At 44.9% G+C, this 25,958-nt stretch overlaps 1 protein-coding gene across 1 annotated transcript; it reads left to right on the forward strand.

The window, feature by feature from the left end:
• The first annotated feature begins 3,472 nt into the window (after positions 1-3,472).
• TMEM231 (transmembrane protein 231) lies at positions 3,473-24,765 on the forward strand. The gene is made up of 8 exons (XM_045986938.1): positions 3,473-3,684; positions 3,961-4,136; positions 4,239-4,408; positions 17,535-17,663; positions 17,972-18,115; positions 19,817-19,898; positions 22,441-22,546; positions 22,917-24,765. Exons 2-8 carry the CDS (start codon positions 3,998-4,000, stop codon positions 23,095-23,097), a joined length of 951 nt encoding a protein of 316 aa, XP_045842894.1. The 5' UTR covers positions 3,473-3,684; positions 3,961-3,997; the 3' UTR covers positions 23,098-24,765.
• Positions 24,766-25,958: the final 1,193 nt, after the last annotated feature.

Here is a 25,958-nt window from a genome sequence, read left to right on the forward strand (position 1 = left end):
AGTGTGTTAGAAGATGAGATCAAAGAGATGTGTAATAAAACTAGTGAGCTTTGAATTCCATATGAGGAACTTTGGTTCTTATTTAGAATGACGAGAAGTCAGTGGTGGATTTTAAGTAGAGGTGTGACATGGTATGGCTTTCCTTTTGAAGTGAGCAGTCGAGCTTCTTTATAGGCAGACTATAAGGAGTTGAGAATGGAAGCCCCGGGAACAGTTAAGAAACTGTTGTGATAATCTGGGTGGAAGATGAGGTAGGCCTAGCCCAAGATAGTGTCTGTGGGGTTGGTGGGAAATAGTTGTATTCTAGATATATTTTGAAGGTAGAACAACAGAACTGATGATTGATTGGATCTGAAGTGTGAGGTACAAGTCAAAGTCAAGGTTTTTGGAAGGATGGAATTGCCATTTACTGAAATAGGGTGGAGGCAGCTTGAGAGGGTGAGAATCAGGGTTTGGTTTTGGCTATACTGAGTCTAAGATGCCCAAGAGACACATTCAAATGAAGACATGGTGTAAGTGAATAGGTCTGTGAGTCTCAAATTCAAGAGAGAAGTATTTAAAGCTATTGAGCTGGATGAGATGAGCTAGAGAGTGAGTGAAAAAATTGAAAATACCTATTTTGCAAATAGAATTAAACACTGGAGAATCAAGGTAGATGTTCTCAATCGGACAGTCAGTGAATCAGTGGAGGAGTTTGAAATTGGACTGAAGATCACTGCTTCCTTTTACAGAACTAGTCATTGTATCCTAATCCAAGGCATGTGTATACCACCTTGCTGCTGGAAGACCTTAATATACTTCTCAGGGGAAAGATCCCGAAAGTTACCCACTTATAAGCATGTAACCAGATGGTCTCAATACGGGGCAGTATCTTTCTGTCTTCTATCCTTACCCACTTTTTTGATGTCTTTTTCCAGTTTACCATTCTAACTGGCTTCCCTGATCTGCCCTGATGATATGCATCCTCTTCTTTACCTATGGGGTCATTGTATGTAGCTTATTGAAGGCTCTAAAGATACCAAATGCCTCCCTTCGGGGGGGGGGGCTAGTTGAAAAGGTGAGTCAGAAGAAAAAAAAATAGGGTAAATGAAAGTATGCAATTACATATTAACAGACTCATAAAACATGCAGAATAAATTTCAAATGCTGGAGAGGTCTGTAAACATGGATGCTGAGGGGTGGTTAGGGCAATAGGGGGCTGACATCGAACCAAATGAGGTTTGTCAAGAAAGACTTCACAGAGAGTGTGAATCTTACGCTTCAGAGAAAAGGGTACATTTTCCAAAGGATAAACTTCCCTTAATAGATAGAAACAAAGGGTGGGTTTGGGAGAGGGAATGGGTAAGTAATCTAGATACTGGAAAGCCCTGATGCATACTTTCAGACATTCTAATCTGAAGATAACCCTGAAAGGGAGATTCTAGAGAGGAGTAGAACATGATCAAAATGTATAGTTTTTTTTTTTTAAGATTTTATTTATTTATTTGACAGAGAGAGAGATCACAAGTAGGCAGAGAGGCAGGCAGAGAGAGAGGAGGAAGCAGGCTCCCCGCGGAGCAGAGAGCCCGATGCGGGGCTCGATCCCAGGACCCTGAGATCATGACCTGAGCCGAAGGCAGCGGCTTAATCCACTGAGCCACCCAGGCGCCCCCAAAATGTATAGTTTTAAGAGAACAACTCTCTTTGCCCTTAAAAGAAAATTGCATCAAGAGGTGCCTGGGTGGCTCAGTCAGTTAATTGCCTGACTCGGTTTCAGCTCAAGTCATGATCTCAGCATCGTGGGATCAGGTTCTGTGCTCAGCAGGGAGTCTGCTTGTCTCCCTCTCTCTCTGCCTCTCCCCATGCTCACAGGCTCTCTTTCTTTCTCTCTAAAATAAATAGATCTTTTTATTATTTTTTTAATAAATAGATCTTTTTAAAAAGTAAGTTGTATGAAACATGAGAAAATTATGGAAGTGGAAACTGCGAAGTCAGTTCTCAGTTATGAATATATGAAAATGACACAATATACACAGATCTTTAGCGTTTTTAAAAATTAATATTCCATCTTAAAGAATCAAAACCACAAAGACTAGCTTCTTCAGACCACGGAAGCAAAGAGTAAATCTTAGTATCCATTATTACTAAATACTCTTGCAAAGCTCATGGCATCTCAGGGGAGGCACTTCACACACCTAAATTCTTAGCAATCACCACCCTGTGTCTCAGCAGTGACTAAGCTGATACTGGCCACAGTATGTGTTTCCTTGTGCTGGAAGAAGGACCTCTGAAGGCAAATACCTCCTTCCTCAGTGTAGAGCTACCCTCAGGAAGTAACACTAGAACCATCTATTCCAGAATCTTATTTTGATGGTTATTTATTTGTTTTTATTTCAGTGTAGTTAACATAACGTTAATTTGTTTCGGGTATACAATATAGTGATTCAACAATTCCATATATTAGTGCTCATCAAGAAAAGTCCACTCTTAATCCCCTTCACCTGTTTCACCCATCCCCCCCTAACCACCTGCCCTCTGGTAACCATCTGTTTGTTCTATATATGTTCTATATAGTAATATATAGTCTTTTTCTGGTTTGTCTCTTTTTTCCCTTTGTTCATTCGTTTCCTTAAGTTCCACATATGAGTGAAATAATATGGTTTTAACAGGGTTTTTTTTTTTAAGATTTATTTATTTATTTATTTGACAGACAGAGATCACAAGTAGGCAGAGAGGCAGGCAGAGAGAGAGGAGGAAGCAGGCTCCCAGCTGAGCAGAGAGCCCGATGCATGCGTGGCTCGATCCCAGGACCCTGGGATCATGACCTGGGCCAAAGGCAGAGGCTTTAACCCACTGAGCTACACAGGTGCCCCTTAACAGTTTTTCAATAAATGAAAGTCATTCACTTAGATCACAGATGCAGTATAATGTCAGAATAATAATATAGATTTAAGCCTAACAATTACTGTATTTAGGAGCTGTGTTCCCACCCCAGAAAAGCTTTAAAGCAAGAATGAGTAATACCGGACCCAAAATGACAAAATCTTATGGCTGATAATATTTGTCATCTTGAACCGTGGAGAGGACCCTGGATAATTTTTCCAAATGATCAAGTCTTGACCCCTCAAGCATCTGTGTTGTTAGGATCTCAGCTGTATTCTTCATCTGAAAGCCATTTCTAGGTTGCCTTCAAAATAGAGGCATCACCTCCTGGCCTGCGCTCAGACCGCAAACCTCACACTATCATTTGGCACTGCAATGTGATCCTTCAGGACCTTCTGATAAAGAACTTGGCTGTTGACAATGAGAAAGAAAAAAAAATCCTTCTACCATGTTCAAAATACTGGTTGGAGGTGGAAGTGGAAGCTTTCAATTAGGTGATAAGCCACTGTCATCTTTGAGGGGGGGGGCCACAGCTTCTAAAACCGGCAGCCAAGTTTGTACCCAGTATAAAGTGATGAAATTCAGCAGAGAGAGCCATGTAGTAATTATCCTCGAAGAACTGGGGATTTGTGCCCTGTTTCTGCGGGTAGTGAAAGCGACAGGAAAGTTGGGGGCAAAGGGACCGGGGTTTGGTCTTAGCCCAGGCCAGGTCCAGGAGCACAGCCACGCATGTTTTGGGTTTTCCTGCGATGGAGGGTGTGCTGTGACGGGTTGGATTTAAGTACGAACCACATTGCGGATTAACAGATGACACATAAGCAGGTAAGCACTTTAAGTCAATTTTTATGGGAATCTTATTTTACACAAATGTTAACCCAGGAAATGGCCACGATTCTGAGCCCGGACACTCCCTCATCCCATTCAGCCTTTGGAAACTTAACTCCCACCAGCGGAGCGCCGCCCCCGCTTGGCCCCACCCCTGCCAAGGCCCCGCGCCCTTCCTATTGGTTCTTTTCCCGGCTCCGTCGGTTGCCGTGGAGACCAAGGCTATGGCAACCAGGAGAAGCCAAACTTCGTCCTTCCTGTCCGCCCGCGTAGGGGTCCCAGGCAAGCGGCCGGAATCCGCGCGGCGTTCATGGCGCTTTACGAGCTCTTCTCTCACCCGGTGGAGCGCGGCTACCGCGCGGGGCTCTGCTCCAAGGCCGCTCTGTTCCTGCTGCTGGCCGCCGCGCTCACGTACATCCCGCCACTGCTGGTGGCCTTCCGGAGCCACGGTGAGCCTGCTCGCGGCCGCTGCGCGCTCAGCTAGCTCCCCAAGGCCTGCTGCGCCCGCGCCCGCCTCCTTGACCTCCTCCCCACCGCCCTCTCCACCTCAGGGTTTTGGCTGAAGCGGAGCAGTTACGAGGAGCAGCCGACCGTGCGCTTCCAGCACCAGGTGCTGCTCGTGGCCTTACTGGGACCGGAGCGCGGCGGGTTCCTGGCCTGGAGCACGTTCCCCGCCTTCAACCGGCTGCAGGGGGATCACCTGCGCGTCCCGCTGGTTTCGGTGCGTGGTTCCTGTCCGGGCTTGGAGGCCCATCGGGACTGGGCGGGGGTGGCCGGGGGTGGCGGGGAGAGGATGAACGGCCCCGGCCAAGGGAAACCCAGGTTGGGTCTTAAAGGTTTGTGAACTCACGGAGGTTGTGTACACAGACGCGTTGGCCTGAGCATAAGTTTAATTTCCCGGGAAGTGACTCTCTTGTTTCAATTCGACTTCTCCAAGCAGTCCACAGCCCCAAGAACGTTAGCCACTGCCGTGAGCATGTGTCCTACGGAAGCTGGGGGAGAGCCTGTCTCTGGTCCCCCTCCATTTCCGTGGGCCTAGCCTGATGGGTGGGTGGTCGCGAAAGTTTCTTTGAGTCACGAAGGCCGAGCGCTGTGCTTAGGAATTAACCTAAAGTGTCGCTGGAGTTGTGCCTCGCAGCAGGGACCCACCGGTAAGGGCACGCATTTTTATGCAGACCTGACACGTGGAAGCCGGGGAACTGATTGGCTAAGCGACCTACCCAGAATGTGCTGGGGGTCCCCGTCCCGCCTCCCTGGTCTGAAGGATTAGATGCGGCCCCAGCTTGCAGTTATCCAGGATGAAAAGGAAGCATTTTCCTGTCTTTAATTTAGTATTTGGTACAGGATGAGTGAGTGCTAACTTTACAGCCATTTCCTTTCTGCTCATTTTCTGAAAACATTCTCCCTTAGAAGTAGGAAAATTCTACTTTTTCTTCTTCCAAAGTTGAATCTCTTTACACATCTCAGAGATGATTGGCCGACAAGGCAACTTGTGTAGCTGGGGAAAAAAAAAAAATCAGACTTTCTTCCAGCAGCCAAATAAAATGAAAAAAACAAAACAAAAAAACTTTTTACATCTGATTGATCATATGAATAACTCCAAACAAAATATAATTCATATTTTTTCTGATTATAAAAATGCATTCCCATTGTAAAATATCAAAGAATTACAGGTATACATAATGATGTAAAATTAAAGGCTGACTTTGGAACATGCACATTTGTTAGTCAACCTTATTTTTTTTAAGATCTGCATAAAATTCTCATGATAGGGAAAACCTAATGGATTTAACCAGTTCCCCGTTGGTGGGTATTTGACAGGCTTTTACTTTTTCACTATTAGGATACTGCAGTGAACAAGATTTTGAATCAATCTTACACCTTAAACAGCCAATGGTGAGGAATTGGAACACAGGCTGTTTTTTGAAATTGTACCTGTAAATAGAAAACTAAGCAAGCAAATAATTATTAAATTCAGGGAAATAAAAAGTAAGGAAAAGGGAGAAAGAAATAGGATTCACATAGTCATAAGTATATGAACACTGAATGTTGATTGACTAACCAAAATGAGAGTTTAACTCAATGGGGGGTGGTGGAGGGAAGAAAACTAAAATTTCATCTTTTCACATGGGAAGTCAATAGAGGATGCCTGAAACTGAGAAATCCACAATTGCCAGTGCACGGGTTATTTAAAGACATGGAGGGAGTGCCTGGGTGGCTCAGTGGGTTAAGCTTCTACCTTCAGCTCAGGTCATGATCCCAGGGTCCTGGGATCCAACCCTGCATGGGGCTCCCAGCTCAGCGGGGAGTCTGCTTCTCCCTCTCCTTTCCCTCTCCCTCTGTGTGTTCTCTCTCTCGCTCGCTTTCACTCTCTCCCAACTAAATAAATAAAATCTTAAAAAAAAAAATAAAGACATGGAGATAGATTTCTGAAAATATTTGCCATGGGGCTGGAAGTCTCCTGCTTTTGATTCTTAAATGATCAGGTCTTTCAAATTGATTTTAAGAAGTAGAACTGGAGGACGGACAAATTTCTGTCAATAATTCCTCACTAATCATGACATGTTGCCCAATTCTTTTTTTTTTTAAAGATTTTATTTATTTGACAGAGAGAATGCAAGCAGGGGGAGAGACAAGCAGAGGGAGCAGCAGGCTTCCAACTGAGTGGGGACCCCAATATGGGGCTCAGTCCCAGGACCCTGGGATCATGACCAGAGCTGAAGGGAGACGCTTAACCAACTGAGCCATCCAGGTGCCCCAGCCCATTTTTATGCTTTTTTGAGATGATAATGAATGCGGGGAAGGGTGACTGTGGATGAGAGGCCTTGTCAAGGTATGCTTACTTTTCCAGGTGTATCCACTGTATTTCTGGTGCTCCACATGCATGTGTTTCCTTTCTAAAAGTGAAAGCAAAATGTTTCTTTTTATTCCAAACAAACAAAAATATTAACTTTTTAGCTTTATTTTTTTTTTTTTTAGAGAGAAAGAGTAGGAATAGGGGAGTGCAGTGTGCAGAGCAAAGGGAGAGAGGTGGGAAAGAGAGACTCTTAAGCTCGTTCCCATAACTCTGAGATTGACCTGAGTGGAAATCAAGAGTCCAACACTCAGCCAACTCCCGGGCCCCCCGGGAACCCCTTGTTAGTTTTACTTTAGGTTAACATTACCTGTTTTTCGTAGAAGTTTTTTGTTTTCCTTACATTTGTGTATTCTTCTCCGTCATATGCTCTGATTACTTAAGTGTAAGAAATAATCATGAAAAGTTAACGTAATCACGAAGCATTAGGTTTCATTCATTTTTTTCTTTTCATTTGTTCCTCCAACACAGCAGATTGACTCTCCAGTTGGATGGCTGGTTAGAAAGGCTCTTATCTTGGTGACCTTGAAAGCACAGCCCTTGTTCCCCCTGTTTCTCCCGCGCCTGTGTGTGTGTGTGTGTGTGTGTGTGTGTGTGTGTGTGAGAGAGAATTTTGAATTTTGATCCATGAAAGCAAGACTGCCTCTATTCTTTTTTTTTTTTTTTTAAGACTGCCTCTATTCTTAGGGTGCCCAGAATTATTAATCCTTTATAATACTGGGTAATTTTACACTCTAAAATGCAAAACCAAAGCTCCTTTTTCTTAGTCTTTTCCCCCCTCCATTCTAGGGCAGTGTCTATAAGTTTTTTGGTTTTTTTTTTTTAAAGATTTTTTTTATTTATTTGACAAACAAATTACAAGCAGGCAGACAGAGAGAGAGGGGGAAACAGGCTCCCTGCTGAGCAGAGAGCCCGATGTGGGGCTCCATCCCAGAAACCTGAGATCATGACCTGAGCCTAGGGCAGAAGCTTAACCCACTGAGCCACCCAGGTGCCCTACAAGTATTTTTTTAAGAGATTTTATTTATTATTTGACAGAGAGAGGCACAGCAAGAGAGGGAACACAAGCAGGGGGAATGGGAGAGGGAGATGCAGGCTTCCCTCTAAGCAGGAGCCTCATGCAGGGCTGGGTCACGGGACCCTGGGATCATGACATGACCTGAGCTGAAGGCAGACACTTAACAACTGAGCCACCCAGGCGCCCTGTCTATAAGTATTTTTTAGTAAATGATTTGCTTCCTTCCTAGCTGAGCTCTTGGGTTTGAGAATGGTTTGAAATCATGAAATACAAATAAATGAGCTAGAAGATATAGTAGAAGTACAGATCTCAACAACAGCCCCAAAATATAAATTCGTTAGGAATAGGCTTAACATGGGGCGCCTGAGTGGCTCAGTGGATTAAAGCCTCTGCCTTCGGCTCAGGTCATGTTCCCAGGGTCCTGGGATTGAGCCCACATCCGGCTCTCTGCTCAGCAGGGAGACTGCTTCCACCTCTCTCTCTCTCTCTCTCTCTCTCTGCCTGCCTCTCTGCCTATTTGTAATCTCTGCCTATCAAATAAATAAATAAAATCTTAAAAAAAAAAAAGGAATAGGCTTAACATGAAATGTATACTTTAAAAAAAAATGTTTTTTTAAAGTGCGGGTTCCTTGGGGGCTCAGTCAGTTAAGCATCCACCTCTTGATCTCAGCTCAGGTCTTGATCTTAGGGTTGTGAGTTCAAGCCCAGCATTGGGCTCCAGGCTGGGCAAGGAGCCTACTTTAAGTAAGTAAGTAAGTAAATAAATAAATAAAAGAAACGTGCAAGAACAATGTGAGTAAAACTTTAAATACACTGATGACTGACACAAAGATTAAAAAATGGTAATATCTCTGATATTTTTAGACAGGAAAATTCAACATCATAAAGATGCCTCTTGTCCCTTGGTTGATCTATAATTGTAATGCATTCTCAGTGAAAACACGACAGTACGCAGGGACAGACAGCCATATGGAAAAAGGAAGAAAAATTCTAGGAAAAAAGAGAAGGGTAAGAGGAGAATAGCTCTCCAAGATATTAAATTATACCTTAAAGCCATAATATATAAAGCAGTTTTGACTTGGGGGACTGGTATAAAGAGGTATAGAAAAGGTCTCACATATGATGAAGGTGGCATTTTAAATCAGTGGTGAAAGATGACTTACATAATAAAATGATGTAGGGGAGACTGGGAAGCCATCTGGAAAAACTTAAGATGGAGCCAGTGCTCAGCCTGTACACCCGAATTAATGTCCAGATAGTCAAGATTCAATTTAAAATATGGAATGGGGCACTTGGGTGGCTCAGTCAATTAAGCATCTGATTATGGCCCAAATCATGATCTCAGGATGGTGGGATCCAGCCCTGCATCAGGCTCCCTGCTCAGAGGGGAGTCTGCTTGTTGCTCTGTCCCTCCCTCTATCTCTCTTTCTCTCAAATCAATAAATAAAATCTTTAAAAAAATTATTGGCATGGTTAAACCATAAGCGTAATCAAAATACAAATAGAACTAGAAAAAAAGTTTTATCATTTGTATCACTTATAAAAAGCTCATTTTTCTAACATAAAGTGCCTGTAGATTTATAAATAAAAGACTAACCATCTAACAGAAAAACGGGCAAAGAATGTAAACAGTTCAAAGAAAAAGAAGCACATGTGACTCTTAGGAAGTCACAGTCATGATTAGAGAAATGCAAAGAATATATTGAGATGCTGTTTTTTAATCTATCAAATAGGCAAAAATTGAAGTTTCACCACACCGTGACCAAGACATCGGGAAACTTGTGAGCATTTGTGTGTATCACTGGTGGGCCTGTAGATTGATGCACATCTTTGGAGGAATGTTTGTCCATATTTTTTTTTAAAGATTTTATTTATTTATTTGACAGACAGAGATCACAAGTAGGCAGAGAGGAAGGCAGAGAGAGAGGAGGAAGCAGGCTCCCTGCTGAGCAGAGAGCCCGATGCGGGACTCGATCCCAGGACCCTGGGATCATGACCTGAGCTGAAGGCAGAGGCTTTAACCCACTGAGCCACCCAGGCGTCCCGTTTGTCCATATTTTTAAAAAAGATTTTATGTATTTATTTGAAAGAGAGAGGGAGAGAGACCACAGCAGGGGGAGAGGCAGACTCCCCGCTGAGCAGAGAGCCCAATGAAGGACTCGATCCCAGGACTCCAAGGTCACCACCTGAGCTGGAGGCAGATGCTTAACTGACTGAGCCACCCAGGTGCCCCAATATTTGTCCATATTTATCAGAATTACAGATGCGTGTGCCTGCTTCCACTTCTAGTAAGGTACTCTGGGGTTTGTGCAAGCAGGTGAGATGACATACATAGAAAGTCACATGGTGCAGCACTGTAATAAGGTAAACAACCAACGTAGTAAGGAAGACTCATCAGAGAAGTTGTGGTACATTTACGCAGTGGAATGTTGCATAGCTATTTTTTATTTAGTGAAGCGGATCTCTACATATTGATGTGGAATTACCTCCAAAAGAAATCGATAAGTAGAAAAAACAAAAATTGTATATAATATGCTTCCATTCACATGAAAATAATAGAAAACGTAACAAAGAATATGTGTATGGGTGTGTATGCATATACGTACATGAATGCTCTTACTCTCTCTGGAAGGATTCAAAAGACAGCACTGAGTGCTCTGGGGAAAGAACTAAGTGGCTGAGGTTAGGGTGGGAGAGAAGCTTTTTTTTACTTTATATCCTTCTGTACCTTTTACATTTTGTATCATGAAAATGTGATACGCGTTCAACATTTTTACATTATAATGACAATTTTTAAAGATTTATGTATTTATTTTAGAGAGAGAAAGTGAGGGAGCAGGGGGAAGGGCAGAGGGAGAGGGAGAATCTCAAGCAGAGCCCCACGTGGGACTCGATCTCGAGACCCTGAGGTCATGACCTGACCCGAAACCAAGAGTGGAACGCTCAACCTACTGTGCCATCCAGATGCCCCGTAACGACAATAATTTTTTAAAGAAAATTTAGAAAGGGCCCAAGTAAGGCAAAAACAAAGCAAAAAAAAGCTCCCAAAATTCAAAAGCAGGTAAATATATAAAATGACATGGCAACTTTGGAAAATAGTTTGCAGTTCCTCAAAAAGTAAAACATGGGGCGCCTGGGTGGCTCAGTGGATTAAGCCGCTGCCTTCGGCTCAGGTCATGTTCTCAGGGTTCTGGGATCGAGCCCCGCATCGGGCTCTCTGCTCCGCAGGGAGCCTGCTTCCTCCTCTCTCTCTGCCTGCCTCTCCGCCTACTTGTGATCTCTCTGTCAAATAAATAAATAAAATCTTTAAAAAAAAAAGTAAAACATAGAATTACTAGGTATATGTATATCCAAGAGAACTGAAGAGTCATGTCTGCACAAAAACTCAGGCACAGATGTTCACAGAAGCTTTATTCCTAATAGCAAAAAAGTAGGAACAACCCAAATGTTCATCAACAAATGAATGCATAAATGAAATGGGTTCTAGCCATATAATGGGATGTTATTCAGCCACCAAAAGGAATGGAGTCGTGACACAGGCTACAGCATGGATGAGCCTTCAGAACAGGCTACGTGAGAGGATCCGGCCACGAGATAGCACAGTGTCTGATGGCATTTATATGGAATGTTCAGAAGAGTTAAATCTGGGGCGCCTGGGTGGCTCAGTGGGTTAAGCCTCTGCCTTCGGCTCAGGTCATGATCCCAGGGTCCTGGGATCGAGCCCCACATCGGGCTCTCTGCTGGGCAGGGAGCCGCTTCCCTTCCTCTCTGCCTGTTTCTCTGCCTACTTGTGATCTCTGTCTGTCAAATAAATAAATAAAATCTTAAAAAAAAAAAAAAAGGAGTCAAATCTGCAGAGACAGAAACTAGGGATTCCAGGGGCTTGGGGAATTGACGGTCAGGTGAGACAGGTAATGACTACTAATAGGAAGAGGGTTTCTTTTTTGGATGATGAAAACATTTTGAAATTGGAATTAGGTAGGGGCGATAGTTTCACTACTTCATGAATATCCTAAAATCTACCAAACTCTATTATTTTACGTAATTTTATGGTACAGGAATTATGTCTCAATTTTGTTTTAAAGCACGTGGACGATCTTCTGGTGATATACTTATGAGCCATAGTAATAAAAATTACTGTTGACTTACTTTGTTTCAGGCATATGCTTAGCATTTCATCATTAGATGATATGTTTAAAGTCCTTTACATAGTACTTGGCCTGTGATAATCACTAAGTGTTAACTCTTAATTTTTTTTACATACATTACCTCTTTTTTTTTTTTAAAGATTTTATTTATTTGACAGAGATCACAAGTAGGCAGAGAGGCAGGCAGAGAGAGAGGAAGGGAAACAGGCCCCGCTGAGCAGAGAGCCTGATGCGGGTCTTGATCCCAGGACCCTGAAATCATGACCTGAGCCGAAGGTAGAGGCTTTAACCCACTGAGCCACCCAGGCGCCCCCCATTTGCTTAGTTCTCAACCAAACAGTCAAGACTGCAACACAAGGGTTTGTCATTCTATATCATACATTCTTTTATTTTAAGATTTTTATTTATTCATTTATTTGAGTGAGAGAGAGAGAGAGCATGAGAGGGGAGATGGTCAGAGGGAGAAGCAGACTCCCCGCCCAGCTGGGAGCCCGATGCTGTGCTCGATCCTGGGATTCCGGGATCACAGCCCTAGCTGACCTATTGAGCCACCCCGGTGCCCATCTATAGCATGTATTCTTAACCCTTATTGCAACAAAGTTCTTTTTTTCCCCCTTCAACTCCCAAGGTAAAGCTAGACTAACCACAGCCTATCTGAGAAACTGTGCAGAAGACCAGAGAAGCAGTGGTTTTAGGTCAAGGTTTGACCAAATGCTGGGGGGTGGCTCTGTGGTTACTAACTTGGGAAAATGCCTCAGAAGCCAGAAATGGCCTTGCTTCTGCTTTGGTCAGCTCACCTTGGACAGCATCTCTAGAAGTCCCTGTGCTTTGAACGCTTTGTAAATCCAAGTTTCTTGTTGTTGCTATTGTGGTTAAGGACAGAAGGAAAAACCACAGGGTGACCTCTCCTTTCAAGCCTGACTGAGCTCTTTTTTTTTTTTTTAAGATTTTATTTATTTATTTATTTGAGAGACAGAGTTTACAAGTAGGCAGAGAGGCAGGCAGAGAGAGAGGGGGAAGCAGGCTCCTTGCTGAGCAGAGAGCCCGATGTGGGGCTCGATCCCAGGACCCTGGGATCATGACCTGAGCCGAAGGCAGAGGCTTTAACCCACTGAGCCACCCAGGTGCCCCTGACTGAGCTCTTTAAGGCATGTGTGGGCCCAGAGACTAAGTGCAGGGAGGTGAGTGGAGAGCATTGTCGTATCTGAGATACAGTTTTCACATCTCTGAGATCAGAATGTATCCTCTCTGTGGTATCTTAAAATTGTCACTGTGGGACGCCCAGGTGGCTCAGATGGTTAAGCATCTGCCTTGGGCTCACGTCATGATCTCAGGACCCTGGGCTTGAGTCCCACATTGGGGTTCCCTGCTCAGCAGCGAATCTGCTTCTCCATCTCCCTTTGCCTCTCCCCCAAACCCTGCTCATGTGCTCGTGCTCCCTCTCTCTCACTTAAGTAAACAGAATCTTTAAAAAAATTGCTGCTGCCGGGAGACAGGCTTGGCTTAATCCTTATTGCCTGCACATGTGCAAACATCCGATGTGTCAGCATCAAAACTTGGAGAAGTGACATCAGCATCTTGAAAGAAAACCCTAGAAACAATAACAAAACATTATTTTAACCCTGAGAACCAAATGTTGAGCAGGTCAGGGAAGGTTTAAGAGGCTCTTAAACATAGGCCAGATCTACATACCTTTTAAAAGGTTGATTGATTGATTGATTGATTGATTTATAGAGTGGGAGCGAGACGAGGGGCAGAGGGGGAGAGAAAATCTCAAGCAGACTCTACACAGACCATGCAGACCCGTGTGGGGCTTGATCTCACAACCCCGAGGTCATGACCTGAGCCAAAATCAAGAGTTTGATGCTTAACTGATGGAGCCACCCAGGTGCCCCTAAAGCCTACTTAAGAACCCAGACCAATGGATTTAGTTCCATTTATGGATTTTTTTTAATGTTGTATCTCCAATATGCTTGATGGCACAAAGGACAACATTACATAGAAAAGGGTGGATATCATTGAGTCACAAAATGATGCGAAAGAATCAGAATGTAAAGAAGTTTTAGGAGTCCCTAGGTCCATTTATTTTCCTTGTATTTTTATGTGCATAAATATGATATCTGATATAAATATGCCTAGAGTCTAAAAGCTTTTAATAAGTATAAAAGAAATGTTCGCAGTAATTAGAAAGCATTGTGTCATAATTTAATTAGAAATAGTTTTGGTTTTTTGCTGGTATCTAAAGTAATGGTGCATTTTATAATTGATGGTATCTTAGATTCATTGAAACACAGGCAGCAAGGATTTGATGAGTCTAGGAGCCCTGAAGTGTTGGTCCCTACTTTGTTGGAGACCCAAAGACTCCAAAGAGTATTTTCAACATTAAACGAAATAAAAAAAGGAAACACCCATTGATGACAAGTATATGGTAAAACAGACACTGGTATAAACAAAGACATTAACCTTGGGGCACCTGGCTGGCTCGGTATAGCATGGAACTCTTTTTTTTTTTTTTTAATTGATTTTTATTTACTTATTTTGAGATGAGTGAGAGCTAGAGCAGGAGCCAGGAGCCAGAGGGCAAGAGAGAAGTAGACTCTCTGCTGAGCAGAGAGCCCAGTGTGGGGCTCGGTCCCAGACCCTGGGATCAGGACCTGACCTGAAAGCAGATGCTAACCAAGTGAGCCACCCAGGCGCCCCAAATTTACAGTGACTGTTGAGTTGGGGTGCGGGTTAGTGAGTCTTATGCCTGCCCCAAGCCACTCTCCTGTGTGCCGCTTTGTGATGGTCATGCTGAGTTGCTGAAAACCACATTCTTCTTTGCTCACTGGCTCTCCGTGAGGTTTTTCGTGTAGGAGGCATGATGAGCCTTCTGGCAGTGGGAGAAAGACTCTAACCAGAGTGAAGAACCATTGTGTGTGTGGAGGTGGGGGATGCAAACAGGAAGGAGCAACCTTACTGTTCCCTCTAGTGGGTTCTTTGTCCAGGCTTCTGAGGTCTGGCCCAGCTTCTTGAGGTACCACAGCCTCTTTCCTTCCTTCTCCAGCTCTAGGCACAGAGCTCCCATGGCACAAATGTCTTATAAAAATTAGGTGCTGATGTAATTTTTGAATTCCCTTCGCCAAACATACCCATTGGGTTTTAGATACTAACCTTGAAGTTGTGTTAAAGAAGTACTAGCTCTCGGAGTGCCTCCTTTGTAACTTGCACCCATTTTAAGCTTGATTTGAACTAAATGGAATGAAAAGGTGGATTTTATCCTTGGCCCGAGTGCTGGCAGGGGAATGTGGCCCGCCTCGCCAGCCCTGTGGGGATGAGAGCAGGACCTGGTCATGGCATTCGTGGGGATGCAGCATAAGCATCGTCCCCTCCCCCCGGGACTACCTGGGCCGTGGCTTCCACCTCCCTCCTCCTCACTGCCCTCACCGCTCCGGTAAGCACTGACCCACTTCGCAGAGCAGGCGGACTTTGTCAGCAGGGATCACCCTGCTCCTAGATGTTTCTGTACCTCTTCACCTCCCTTCTTTCCGACTACCCACAGTCAGATCTTCCTGAGTATTTCCTGTAAAAAATGGCTGTGAGATCCTCCCTTTCCTTCTTTCATTGAAGCCTGCCTCATTTCTCTTTGTGGCATTTATCACATTTATTTGTTTATGGATTTATTTTCTGCCTCCCTGGCTGTATTTCCAGCCCCTGGCAGTACCTGGCACATAGTAGGCCCCTAAGAAATACTTGGCAGAGTAATGAGTGAACTTAACAAGCAGACACTAATTATGGTGCTGTGGCAGATCTCTTCCCATGTGAACGTGGAGTAAAAATGTTGCACAAACACCACACTGACTTGCTCTCAAACTTTGATGCTGGCTTTAGCAAAAAGATTAATCTTACCCACCATTTTCTCCTTGAGAGTTTTTTGTTTTACGTCTGGACATTTTCGTTCTGGAAAGAGGACCCAATTTGGAGTCACAGACATGGTTTCCAATCTTTACCGTTACTAGCCACACCCAAAAAAATCCCTCAGTCTCCCTGAACCTTGATTTTCTCTTCTGTACAGTGGGTATAATCTTTGCTTTGTTTACGTCAGGATTTATTGTAAAGATCAAATGAACAAATGTGTTTCTCTCCCTCCCACATTGTGTTGGGGTCTGGATTCTTCTGGCAATTCACCCCCCCTCGCCCACTATGCTGTCTTGCAAGTTGAGACATTTGATCTTTGTCTTCCTGTCCAGCCCTAAAGATCCAGAAGGCATGGGTCCACTACAGAGAGTGAATCCGACTTTGTCTTGCAAGTGTTTCCAACTGAAGAAAATTCACAGGAAGACAAGGCAGCCTCTTTTCTGTCCTACTCATAATTGCTAATACATACTTGCCTCAGTAACTTGATCGTCAACCCCGGTAACAATATCCCTGCCCTACACCTGTGAAGCTGATGGAACAGGACAGAGAAAACAGAATCCAGCAGAAGAGAAAGGGTACATTTTGCTATAACAAGACCTAGGATAAGGACATTATTGTCTGAAGGAAGGACATGATTGAAAGGTCCTGAAAACTGAGCTCCATCTCAGTCAACCTTGGGAGCCTAAAAAAGAACAAAGAATCTCTTCCTTGCATCATAATAACAGTGGAAAGCAAAGCTATTCTGTTCATGGAGCATGCCAGTGGGAATGTTGGTATGCTATAGCAGAATCCTTCTGGGAACCTACAGTGGGAAAGATCAGTTGTAGCAACAAGATCCAGGGCTGTCCCAAAGAATCACGTCCCCAGTGGTCACATTTCAGTGCCATCTTTCCTGTTAGTCATTTTAGGATCAGTATGAGGTCAGACTGGGTGGTGAGACTGGATTCTGGTGTTTTCTATGGGCTGTCCTTTGTCTTTTTCCCTCCTTAGATCTCTGTTTTCCCTCCTTTTGTATCCATAATTTATAAACCGTCTGTGTAGTCTTAATGACTTGCTGATTTGATTTAGCTTCCTTTTCACTGTATCGATTGGTACTAAAAGATGCACGAGGCTTTCAAGCCCCGACATCAGTGATGAGAATGAGTTCCACTATCGACAGTCTGAAGCAAAGACACTTGTGGCTGAAGAAAGTATAAATAGAGTCTGGTGTTTTTCTCCCGAGTCTGTTTGGGGAATGAATTCACGATGATTAGGATCTGTTTCTTTTCTATTTAAAAAAAAAAAAAAATGGACTCCTGGAGAAGTAGAAGTCAGTACTAATGTGCTATTTAAATATTCCGTACAAACTCAAACGTTTTTCTAAGGAAGAAAAGAAAACACCAGCAAGGGGTGCCTGGGTGGCTCAGTGGGTTAAAGCCTCTGCCTTCAGCTCAGGTCATGATCCCAGGGTCCTGGGATCAAGGCCGGCATCGGGCTCTCTGCTTGATGGGGAGCCTGCTTCCTCCTCTCTCTCTGCCTGCCTCTCTGCCTACTTGTGATCTCTGTCTGTCAAATAAATAAAATCTTAAAAAAAAAAAGACTCTCATAAAAAAAGAAAGAAAGAAAACACCAGCAACAAAACAAAAAAGATCCAAGGAGAAAACTTAAAAAAAAAAAAATGTCATCCAGATGTTCTTGCCACTTCAAGTTCCCATTCAGTGTGGCGCTTGAACATTTAAGAAGCACAAGTGTGAAGTCCGGGGCCAGCACCTCAGGTCTCCTTCCCCGCTCTTGATCCCCTTACACACATTTACTCTTCCTTTTTACTTCCGGCGAGGGAGCTAACTCCCGCATGTAGCAGAACAGTGGGTCACTCTGTTAACGGCAGGCGTCCAGATTCTTCCCGGACTTATTAAGGACCAGGGCCACTGGCTGTCTTTGGGTTTCCTAGACTCGAGAAGAAGACAGGAACCAGGATGGGAAAATGGACATGTTACATTTTAAGCTGGAGCTTCCCCTGCAGTCCACGGAGCACGTTCTCGGTGTGCAGCTCATCCTGACTTTCTCCTACCAACTGCACGTGAGTCCATTGCTCAGGGAAGCCCATCCCCTCCCTTTTGTGCCTTCATAGAACTGAGCCCTCTGTCTGATTTCTAGGAAAACCCCTGCTCTCTTCCAAAGTATAGTGTGGGATTTAATTGAGGCAAATCATGCGTTTCCCATTGGGGCCATGTTGGTGTGTGTGGGCTATTCACAGCTCGCAGGGTTCCCGGCCGACAGCTCCCGCGTGGCCAAGCAGGTGTTGGAGGGGCTGGGAGGCTGCCACCCCAGACAGGGATGCCCAGAGCCTTCCGATCCTCCAAAACTGTCTCCCTCTAATGATTTCAGAGGATGTCCACGTTCGTGATGCAGAGCATGGCGTTTCTGCAGTCCTCCTTCGCTCTTCCCGGCTCGCAGCTGTATGTGAACGGGGACCTGAGGCTGCAGCAGAAGCAGCCGCTAAGCTGCGGTGGCCTGGACGTGAGATACAACGTAAGGAGGCTCCCCACTGTCGCTGTCGTCTGTTTTGTTTCTCTCGGTTACTGCTTGTCAGGTTCTTTAAAGAAGTAGGTGTGAAAGTTGGAAATAGCATTTCTCTGTGGGTGGCCCAGAAGAGTTCTCGCCTTGAGTTCTTTCAAAATACAAGGCCAGATACACCGGTATTTGCATCTAAAAAGAGACCAGACACATGCCTTTAAGAACTGAAGTATTTCTTCTTTGCGGGTGCGCATGCGACACGTGGCTTATGCCAAGTGGCCTTTTCCAGTTCGTGTAAAACACTGGGGAAGTCAACAACTAACCGCTGTTCACTAAGCGGCAGCCGCCTCTGGGGATCCTGCTCCTGTCCTTTTCCAGCTCTCCAGCCGCTTGTCCTGTCATGGTCCCCCAGGGCTCCTTTCCAGCCAAACCGGCCCTTTCGCTGTTCCTCAATCCCACGGAGCAGCTCCTGCCCCCCAGTTTTTGGCCTTGGCCTTTCCTTCTGCCACATATCCAGGTAGCTTGCTCTCCCGCTCCATTCAGGTCCCTGTCCAAATGTGCCCGAGCTCAGTCCTTCTCTGACTCCTCTTTTGAAAGACCTTTCTCCTCCTGGCCGTCATCCCTCACCTTGACTGATTTTCCTTACTTCCACCGGAAATAGTAAAGATAAGGTTTTGGTTTGTTCGTGTCCTGTCTCCCCCAGTGCTAAAAGCACAGACATCTTCTCCACTGGAGCCTAAAACAGGTTCCCTGTTCCCCTCAATATAGGTTTACATAAAAAGGAGGGGGACTATAAGATAAAAACTTTTTATTTGAAGATTTAGATATTGATTATATCAACAGGAATGTAATAATACAAGGCAGGAGATAGTTTACTTCTTTAAAGGATTATGTGCTTATTATTTGCCCTTTATCCTATTTTCATCTCTAGATTTAAAAGAGAGAAATTACAGGGGTGCCTGGGTGGCTCAGCCAGTTAAGCATCTGATCCCAGAGTCCTGGGATCAAGCCCTAAATCGGGCTCCCTGCTCACTGGGAAGTCTTCTCTCAAAATCATTAAAAAAGAGAGAAAGAGCTAAATTACAGAGCATCCAAGAAGAGTGAGAAAAAGAGATGAAAATATGGGCTCCTTTAAAAAAAAATTAAAAGAATTATTGCTCCCCTTGGAACGGTGGGAGGGGGTGTTTTATAAGTAACTAAAACCCGTTAAAGGTGGATTTTGACCCCTTTTCCATCCCTGTAAAACGGAAGACTCGGGGGCACCTTGGTGGCATAGTTGATCAAGCATCCAACTTTTGATTTTTGGCTCAGGTCATGATCCTCAGGGTCATGAGATTGAGCCCTGTGGTGGTCTCTGCACTCAGCTCATCGTCCACTTGACCTTCTCTCTTCCTCTCCCTCTGCCCCTCCCACTCATGCTGCCTCATTCTCTCTCGCTTCTATTGCTGGAAAGTAGATAAATCTTTTTTAAAAGGGTCCGGGAGACTGAATGTAGACAACTTAAATTGTTGTAAGGTGGGCGAGGGGGGGCGGGGGTCAGAGGGGGGCGGGGGTGATCACCTATCATCCATCTTTGAAAAAAGGACTCCTGATGCTAGAGTAGGTCACCAAGCCCAAGAGGGTGGTCTGTGAGATCAGCCTGCAGGGGCGGGAGGGTGGAAAGACGAATGGAGAAGTGGCTGGGGGCTTACCCCATATCCTCCTGCCATTTCCCAGGTGTCTGTAATCAATGGGACCAGCCCTTTTGCCTATGACTACGATCTCACCCACATTGTTGCTGCTTACCAGGAAAGGAATGGTGAGTCATAGGTACAGTTCGTTCAGCTTCTCAAGGACCTTCCAGGTTAGTGGGAACATTGGACAAAAACAATATTAGAGCCCATGGGACACCTAGGTGACTCAGTCGGTTAAGCATCTGCCTTGGGCGCAGGTCATGATCCTGGGCTCCTGGGATCAAGTTCCGTATCGGGCTCCCTACCCAATGGGGAGCCTGCCTCTCCCCCAGCTTGTGCTCTCTCTCTCTCTGACAAATAAATAAAATCTTAAAAATATATATATAGAATTAGAGCCCTTCTCATGATGAAAATGTCAGTACCAGTGAATACTCAGTGATGGGAGGGGAACAGGCTGCCCCGATTTGTCTTTTTCCTCCTGATCTAAAGACCCATACCATACCCCCACACCTTACCGCTAGTCTTATGGTCCAGCAGGTGACTGCTGATTTATGCCCCATAATTATTTATTAAGTGCCACATTTATCCACCACTGGCTTGATAGATTTCCTTCTTAATGTAAACGCCTAACTGAGTCGGCCCCACTACCACACACAAAGACAAATTGCTATCCCTGGTTTTCAGATAGAACTGAAGAATGTGAGTGACTTACCCCACATGAGCAGTGGAGGTGGAACAGAGGGCCCAAGGTTCTAGCTGGAAGGCAGAGTGCGTCCACTCCTTACAGAGAAAAGGCTGTCAGGCCAGCCCAGTGTACTTGACTCCGCACATTTGGTGGGTTGGTGTTCTGAGGTTTTCTCTAAAGGCATCTGAAGTGTTCCCTGGCAGCCAGACATCAGGGATGCTATACACACATACGTATCAAATAGGAGGACTGCAGTTCCAGTAGTCCTGATTTTTGAGTAACGCACTGGTGGCTAAAGGTATTTTATTTTATTTTTTAATTTTTTAAATTATTATTTTTTAAGGATTTTATTTCTTTATTTGACAGACAGAGATCACAAGTAGGCAGAGAGGCAGGCAGAGAGAGAAGAGGAAGGAGGCTCCCTGCGGAGCAGAGAGCCTGATGTGGGGCTCGATCCCAGGACCCTGGGATCATGACCTGAGCCGAAGGCAGAGGCTTTAACCCACTGAGCCACCCAGGCGCCCCGGCTAAAAGTATTTTACGACAAAAACACTCATCTACAACTTTGGTTTCTGTAGTCCTTCCAGTCCTTGTCCATGGCAGATTTTTTTATATTCAGCGCTTATCATAGTTTAGAAACATTTTAGGTTCCAATTTTTTTGTCCTTTAAAAAATTAAGTTTTTATTCATTTGTTTGAGAGAGAGGGAAAGTGATCACAAGCATGGGAAGCAGCAGAGGGAGAGGAAGAAGCAGGCCTCCTAGTGAGCAGTGAGCCCAACACGACATGGGACTCAATCCCAGGACCTTGAGATCATGACCTACGTGGAAGGCAGATACTTAACTGACTGAGCTACCTAGGCACCCCTGTACTTTGTAATATAAATATTTCCCACCCTGCTACAAAGTTTTAATTGGTATTATTTTTAGTGGCAGCATAATATTCCTCCCCCCCCCTTAAAAGATTTTATCTACTTATTTGATAGACAGAGATCACAATTAGGCAGAGAGGCAGCAGAGAGAGGAGGGGAAGCAGGTTCCCTGCCGAGCAGAGAGCCCGATGCGGGGCTCGATCCCAGGACCCCGGGATCATGACCTGAGCCGAAGGCAGAGGCTTCAACCCACTGAGCCACCCAGGCGCCCCAGCATAGTATTCCTTTACTTCATCATTCAACAACTGTAGAACATGTAGACCATTCCAGGTTTTTTTTGTTTTTAAGATTTGTCTATTTATTAGAGAGAGAGAGAGCATGAGTGGAGAGGCAGAGGAATAGAATCCGGAAGCCGACTCCCTGCTGAACGCCGTCTGCACTTGGCTCAATCCCGTGACCCTGAGCTCATGATCCAAGCCGATACTAAGGGTCAACGCTTAATGCTTAACCAACCGAGCCACCCAGGCGCCCTGACGGTTCCAAGTTTTTAACATAATTTTTGTTTTTTAAATAGGCTCTATAGCCAGCGTAGAGCCCAATGCGCGGGGCCCAAACTTAACAACCCTGAGATCAAGACCTGAGCTGGGATCGAGTCAGACACAACGGATTAAGCCACCCAGGCGCCCCTTTAACATAAATATTTTGACGAGTGTTTTTTTTTTATTTTTTATTATTTTTAAAAATTTTTAAAGATTTTATTTATTTGACAGAGATCACAAGTAGGCAGAGAGGCAGGCAGAGAGAGAGGGGGAAGCAGGCTCCTCACTGAGCAGAGAGCCCAACACGGGGCTCGATACCAGGACCCTGGGATCACGACCTGAGCCGAAGGCAGAGGCTTTCACCCACTGAACCACCCAGGCGCCCCAAACATAAATATTTTGACGAGTATTTTAATGAATAATTTGTGAGCAACTTTGCACATTCAGTTCTCTTTCCTTTGGGGTCATCTCTTTGGAATAAGTTGTGGTGTGCAGAATTTGCCTGAGAGGTTAAAGAATACTTTTCTAGCCCTCATTACTTTATTCATGGATTAACTCTGGCTTGCATTACAGTAACCACCGTCTTCACGGGCCCTCACCCCATCTGGCTGGTGGGAAGGGCTGCTGAAGCTCCATTCGTGATTAACGCTGTCATCCAATACCCGGTGGAAGTCATTTCATATCCTTTCTGTTAAAAGAGCCACAGTAGCTCAGTTTCAGAAAAGGAGGGTTCCTCCGTCATCCCAAGAAGGAACAGATGCAGGAGGCCTCCAACTGGGAATGGCAATTCGTGGCCCCACTCAAATGACTCTGTCTGCTATTCATACAGGGAAAAACAAAACAAAACAAAACTCATTTCCTCTTCCTATTTCTTTCTGGGCAAGTCTTCCAAGTCAAAATCATCCATATTTATGCCTTAATAATCTTTAATCATATTCCCTTTTATCTTAAGAGTATTTGAAACATTTTTGCCATTTCCCGTCTAAACTAAACCTTTGGTTTAACTTCCATTTAGAAAACACCATCTGTGACTCCTTAACTGTCTATACATATCTACCAGGATTCTGGGAAATGATCAAGTTTGCCTGGGTTCAGTATGTCAGTATCCTGCTTATCTTCCTCTGGGTGTTTGAAAGAATCAAAAGATTTGTGTTTCAAAATCAAGTGGTGACCACAATCCCTGTCGCAGGGATGCCCCAGGGAGAAGTGTATAAGGAACACTTATCATAAGAAGACCGTTTCTGAGAACTCAGCAGGATCCTGGCTACCTCACTGTGGTCTTCTGAGAACTGCCACCTTAAGAAGTTTTTGCAAAGAGCCTGTGGACACCTGCGGGTGTGTGTGCTTTTCCTGTCAAAGACAAAGGACAGTCCCTTCTCATTTTTCTCTACACAAATCCATATCTTCTAAGCACCTGGCACGTAAGCACCACTCATCAGGGACTGGTTTGTGGAAACATCCAGGGGTTCCCGAAGGCTATAATTTGCTTGTGGGTTTTTTTTGTGTTTTTTTGTTTGTTTGTTTTTTGCCTTAGGCTTGAATTTCAGGAGAAAACTACAGTCAGTTTAGACCTCTTGGAAAGAGTCCCATCTCTGGTCAAGCAAAGACTTTTCCTCTCTTGAACAGAGAAACGTGCTATACCTTTCTTCCCACTATTGTAAACCACTTCTTACTCTTCCCAGGACTCTCTTGTGAGAGAGATGCAAATCGGCAGCACTTTCCACTCCTGAGCCTCTAAGTTTCCCGTTCAGAACTTCGGTTTCCAGCGCTGAGAAGCCGTGGAGGGGAGAATGGGAGCGAGAAGAAGGGAGTGCTCGGGAGCACATGCACGCACACGTGTGCAGGTGGGCGACCCCAGAACACGAGGACTGTCCACCTGCCCTCGGCCTAACAGACAGTCGTCTGTCATCGGCTCAGCTGCGGGGCCCTTTATCCCTGCCCTGCCGGGGCTGGCTTGTTGCCCTGCCTTTCGCCCTGTCTGTGCCCCCTGAAACAGCAGGCTTCAGCCAGAGTGCTGTTTAGTCCACAGTCCCCGCAGCAACAGTGGGGGAAGTAAGGATGAGAACCACAGTCGCCTTCTCGCTGGCCCTCCTCCAACAGCCTGGACACTTGCCACTCTTCGTCCTTGACAGCCCTCCCCCTTCTTGAAGAGGACATGGGTGACAGAGAAGCTGTTGTTGGTGTTGGCTCCCACTGCCAACGGCCACAGAGCTCACTTGGACGGCCAGCGGGAAGCCTGGCTACTCAAATTTGCCCTGATGAAGGAACAGGGTGCCGATCAGGGGGACCGGCTTTGGGGGGGACACACGAGGTACAATGAGGGGATCAAGGGAATGTTCGCCCAGGCAGCCCACTCTGGCCTCGCGGGTAGCAGAATGTCAGGCAGGCGGGCAGGCTCATCCTCTTGCTCTAGTGAGCGCCTGCAGGGTGGGACCACTGAAATGGGCCCCGTTGCTCATGGAAGACTGCTTCTCCGTTCTTGGACTGGGGAGACAAGCTGCCGCAAAGGACAAATGGATCTGCTTTATGCTCCTAAGATATTGGCGCTGGAGACATGCCTGTTCTGATCCGTGCATTACGCTGACGCACAAACACACTCCTCACCGTATGCCTCAGTTTACCTTGGAGGTTCAGTTCTCATTTCCAAAGCACCTTGTCTTTCAGGCTGACCAAAATCAGAAATCTTTTGAAGGATTCAAGCACAAAAATAGCTTACCACTGGCCCCTCTGCCTTTTCTTTTAACATCTAGGGCTGTTGATAATACCTAAAGATTTTCTCTTGAGATATAAATGGAAAAAAAAAGACCCAAAACCGGTTTCTGGTTTGAATCACAAGAAGGTAATGAGATGTGGGAAGATAGCTCAAGATGTAAACAAACACTGCGTTTTGTTAAATTATTTTAATGCAGAATTTGTATAAAGAACCATGATGTTTTGTACCTTTCTAATTAAAATATTCAAAACTGAAGGCTGCGTGTGGTTTGGAAAGGGGGTGGGGAGGGGAGAGGTTGCGCACACTTCTCCGAGTTACTCACCGGCCGCCTTGCCTTGCCAGGGCTCTGCCCAAAGACCTTGGAGGTTTTGTTGGCTTTTTGGCAGAGTCTCCTGGTCCAGTCCCAAGTACATGTGAGTTTTCGGTGGAATCCACATGGCATGTGGAAACCACAGGCTGGAAAATTACAACTGTGTCTGGCGAATATCAAATTATTTACAGATCAGATGTTGGTAGCTTCGGAACCTGAATGATACAGTGTAGTGGCAAGAGGGAAAAAGGTGAGAAATACACAGGATTTTATCAGCTGAGCTGTAACTCATAGCTAAGTCAGGGTTTGAGACAATTATGCGATATTTGGGATGGGGAAGATCTCTAATCTTGCGAAATGATTATCCAGTTTCTGTGTGAATCACATAGGGCCCTTAAGACCCTGCTTAGGTCCCATCAACTAAAAAGCAATTCTTGGTCTTTTTTCTTTCTCCTCGTTTTCATGTTTTTAAAAATTTTTTAAAAGATTTTTTATTTATTCATTTGAGAGAGAGCAAAGGGGCAGAAGAGGGTCAGAGGAAGAGGGAGAAGTAGACTCCCCACTGAGCAGGGACCCCCCCCTTCTCAAAGGCTCTACCCCAGGACCCCAGGATCATGACCAGAGCCTAAAGCAGATGCTCAACTGACTGAGCCACCCAGGCACCCCATCATGTTCATGCTCTTTAAGATTTTGTTTCTGGGGTGCCGGGGTAGCTCAGTAGTTAAGCATCTGCCTTCTGGTCAAGTCACAATCCCAGGTTCCTGGGATCAAGCCCCGAATGGGGCTCCCCGCTCAGCAGGAAGCCTGCTTCTCCCTCTCCCACTCCCCTTGCTTGTGTTTCCTCTTCTACTGTGTCTCTCTCTGTCAAATAAACAAAATCTTTTAAAAAGAGAGAGAGATGTCTTATTTCTTTTTGACCAGATTTGAAATGCCAATTAGACCAATTCTAAATGCCTGTTGGGGAAAATATATAATTATAGTAACCTAAAGAAAATAAGTTGTCCTTAAATGTCCTATTGGCATTCTGGTACATGTCTTTTCAATCTTTTGTACTGTTTCTAATTTTTC

This window comes from Meles meles, chromosome 19 (genome assembly GCF_922984935.1).
Source record: "Meles meles chromosome 19, mMelMel3.1 paternal haplotype, whole genome shotgun sequence".
Classification (NCBI taxonomy): Eukaryota; Metazoa; Chordata; class Mammalia; order Carnivora; family Mustelidae; genus Meles; species Meles meles.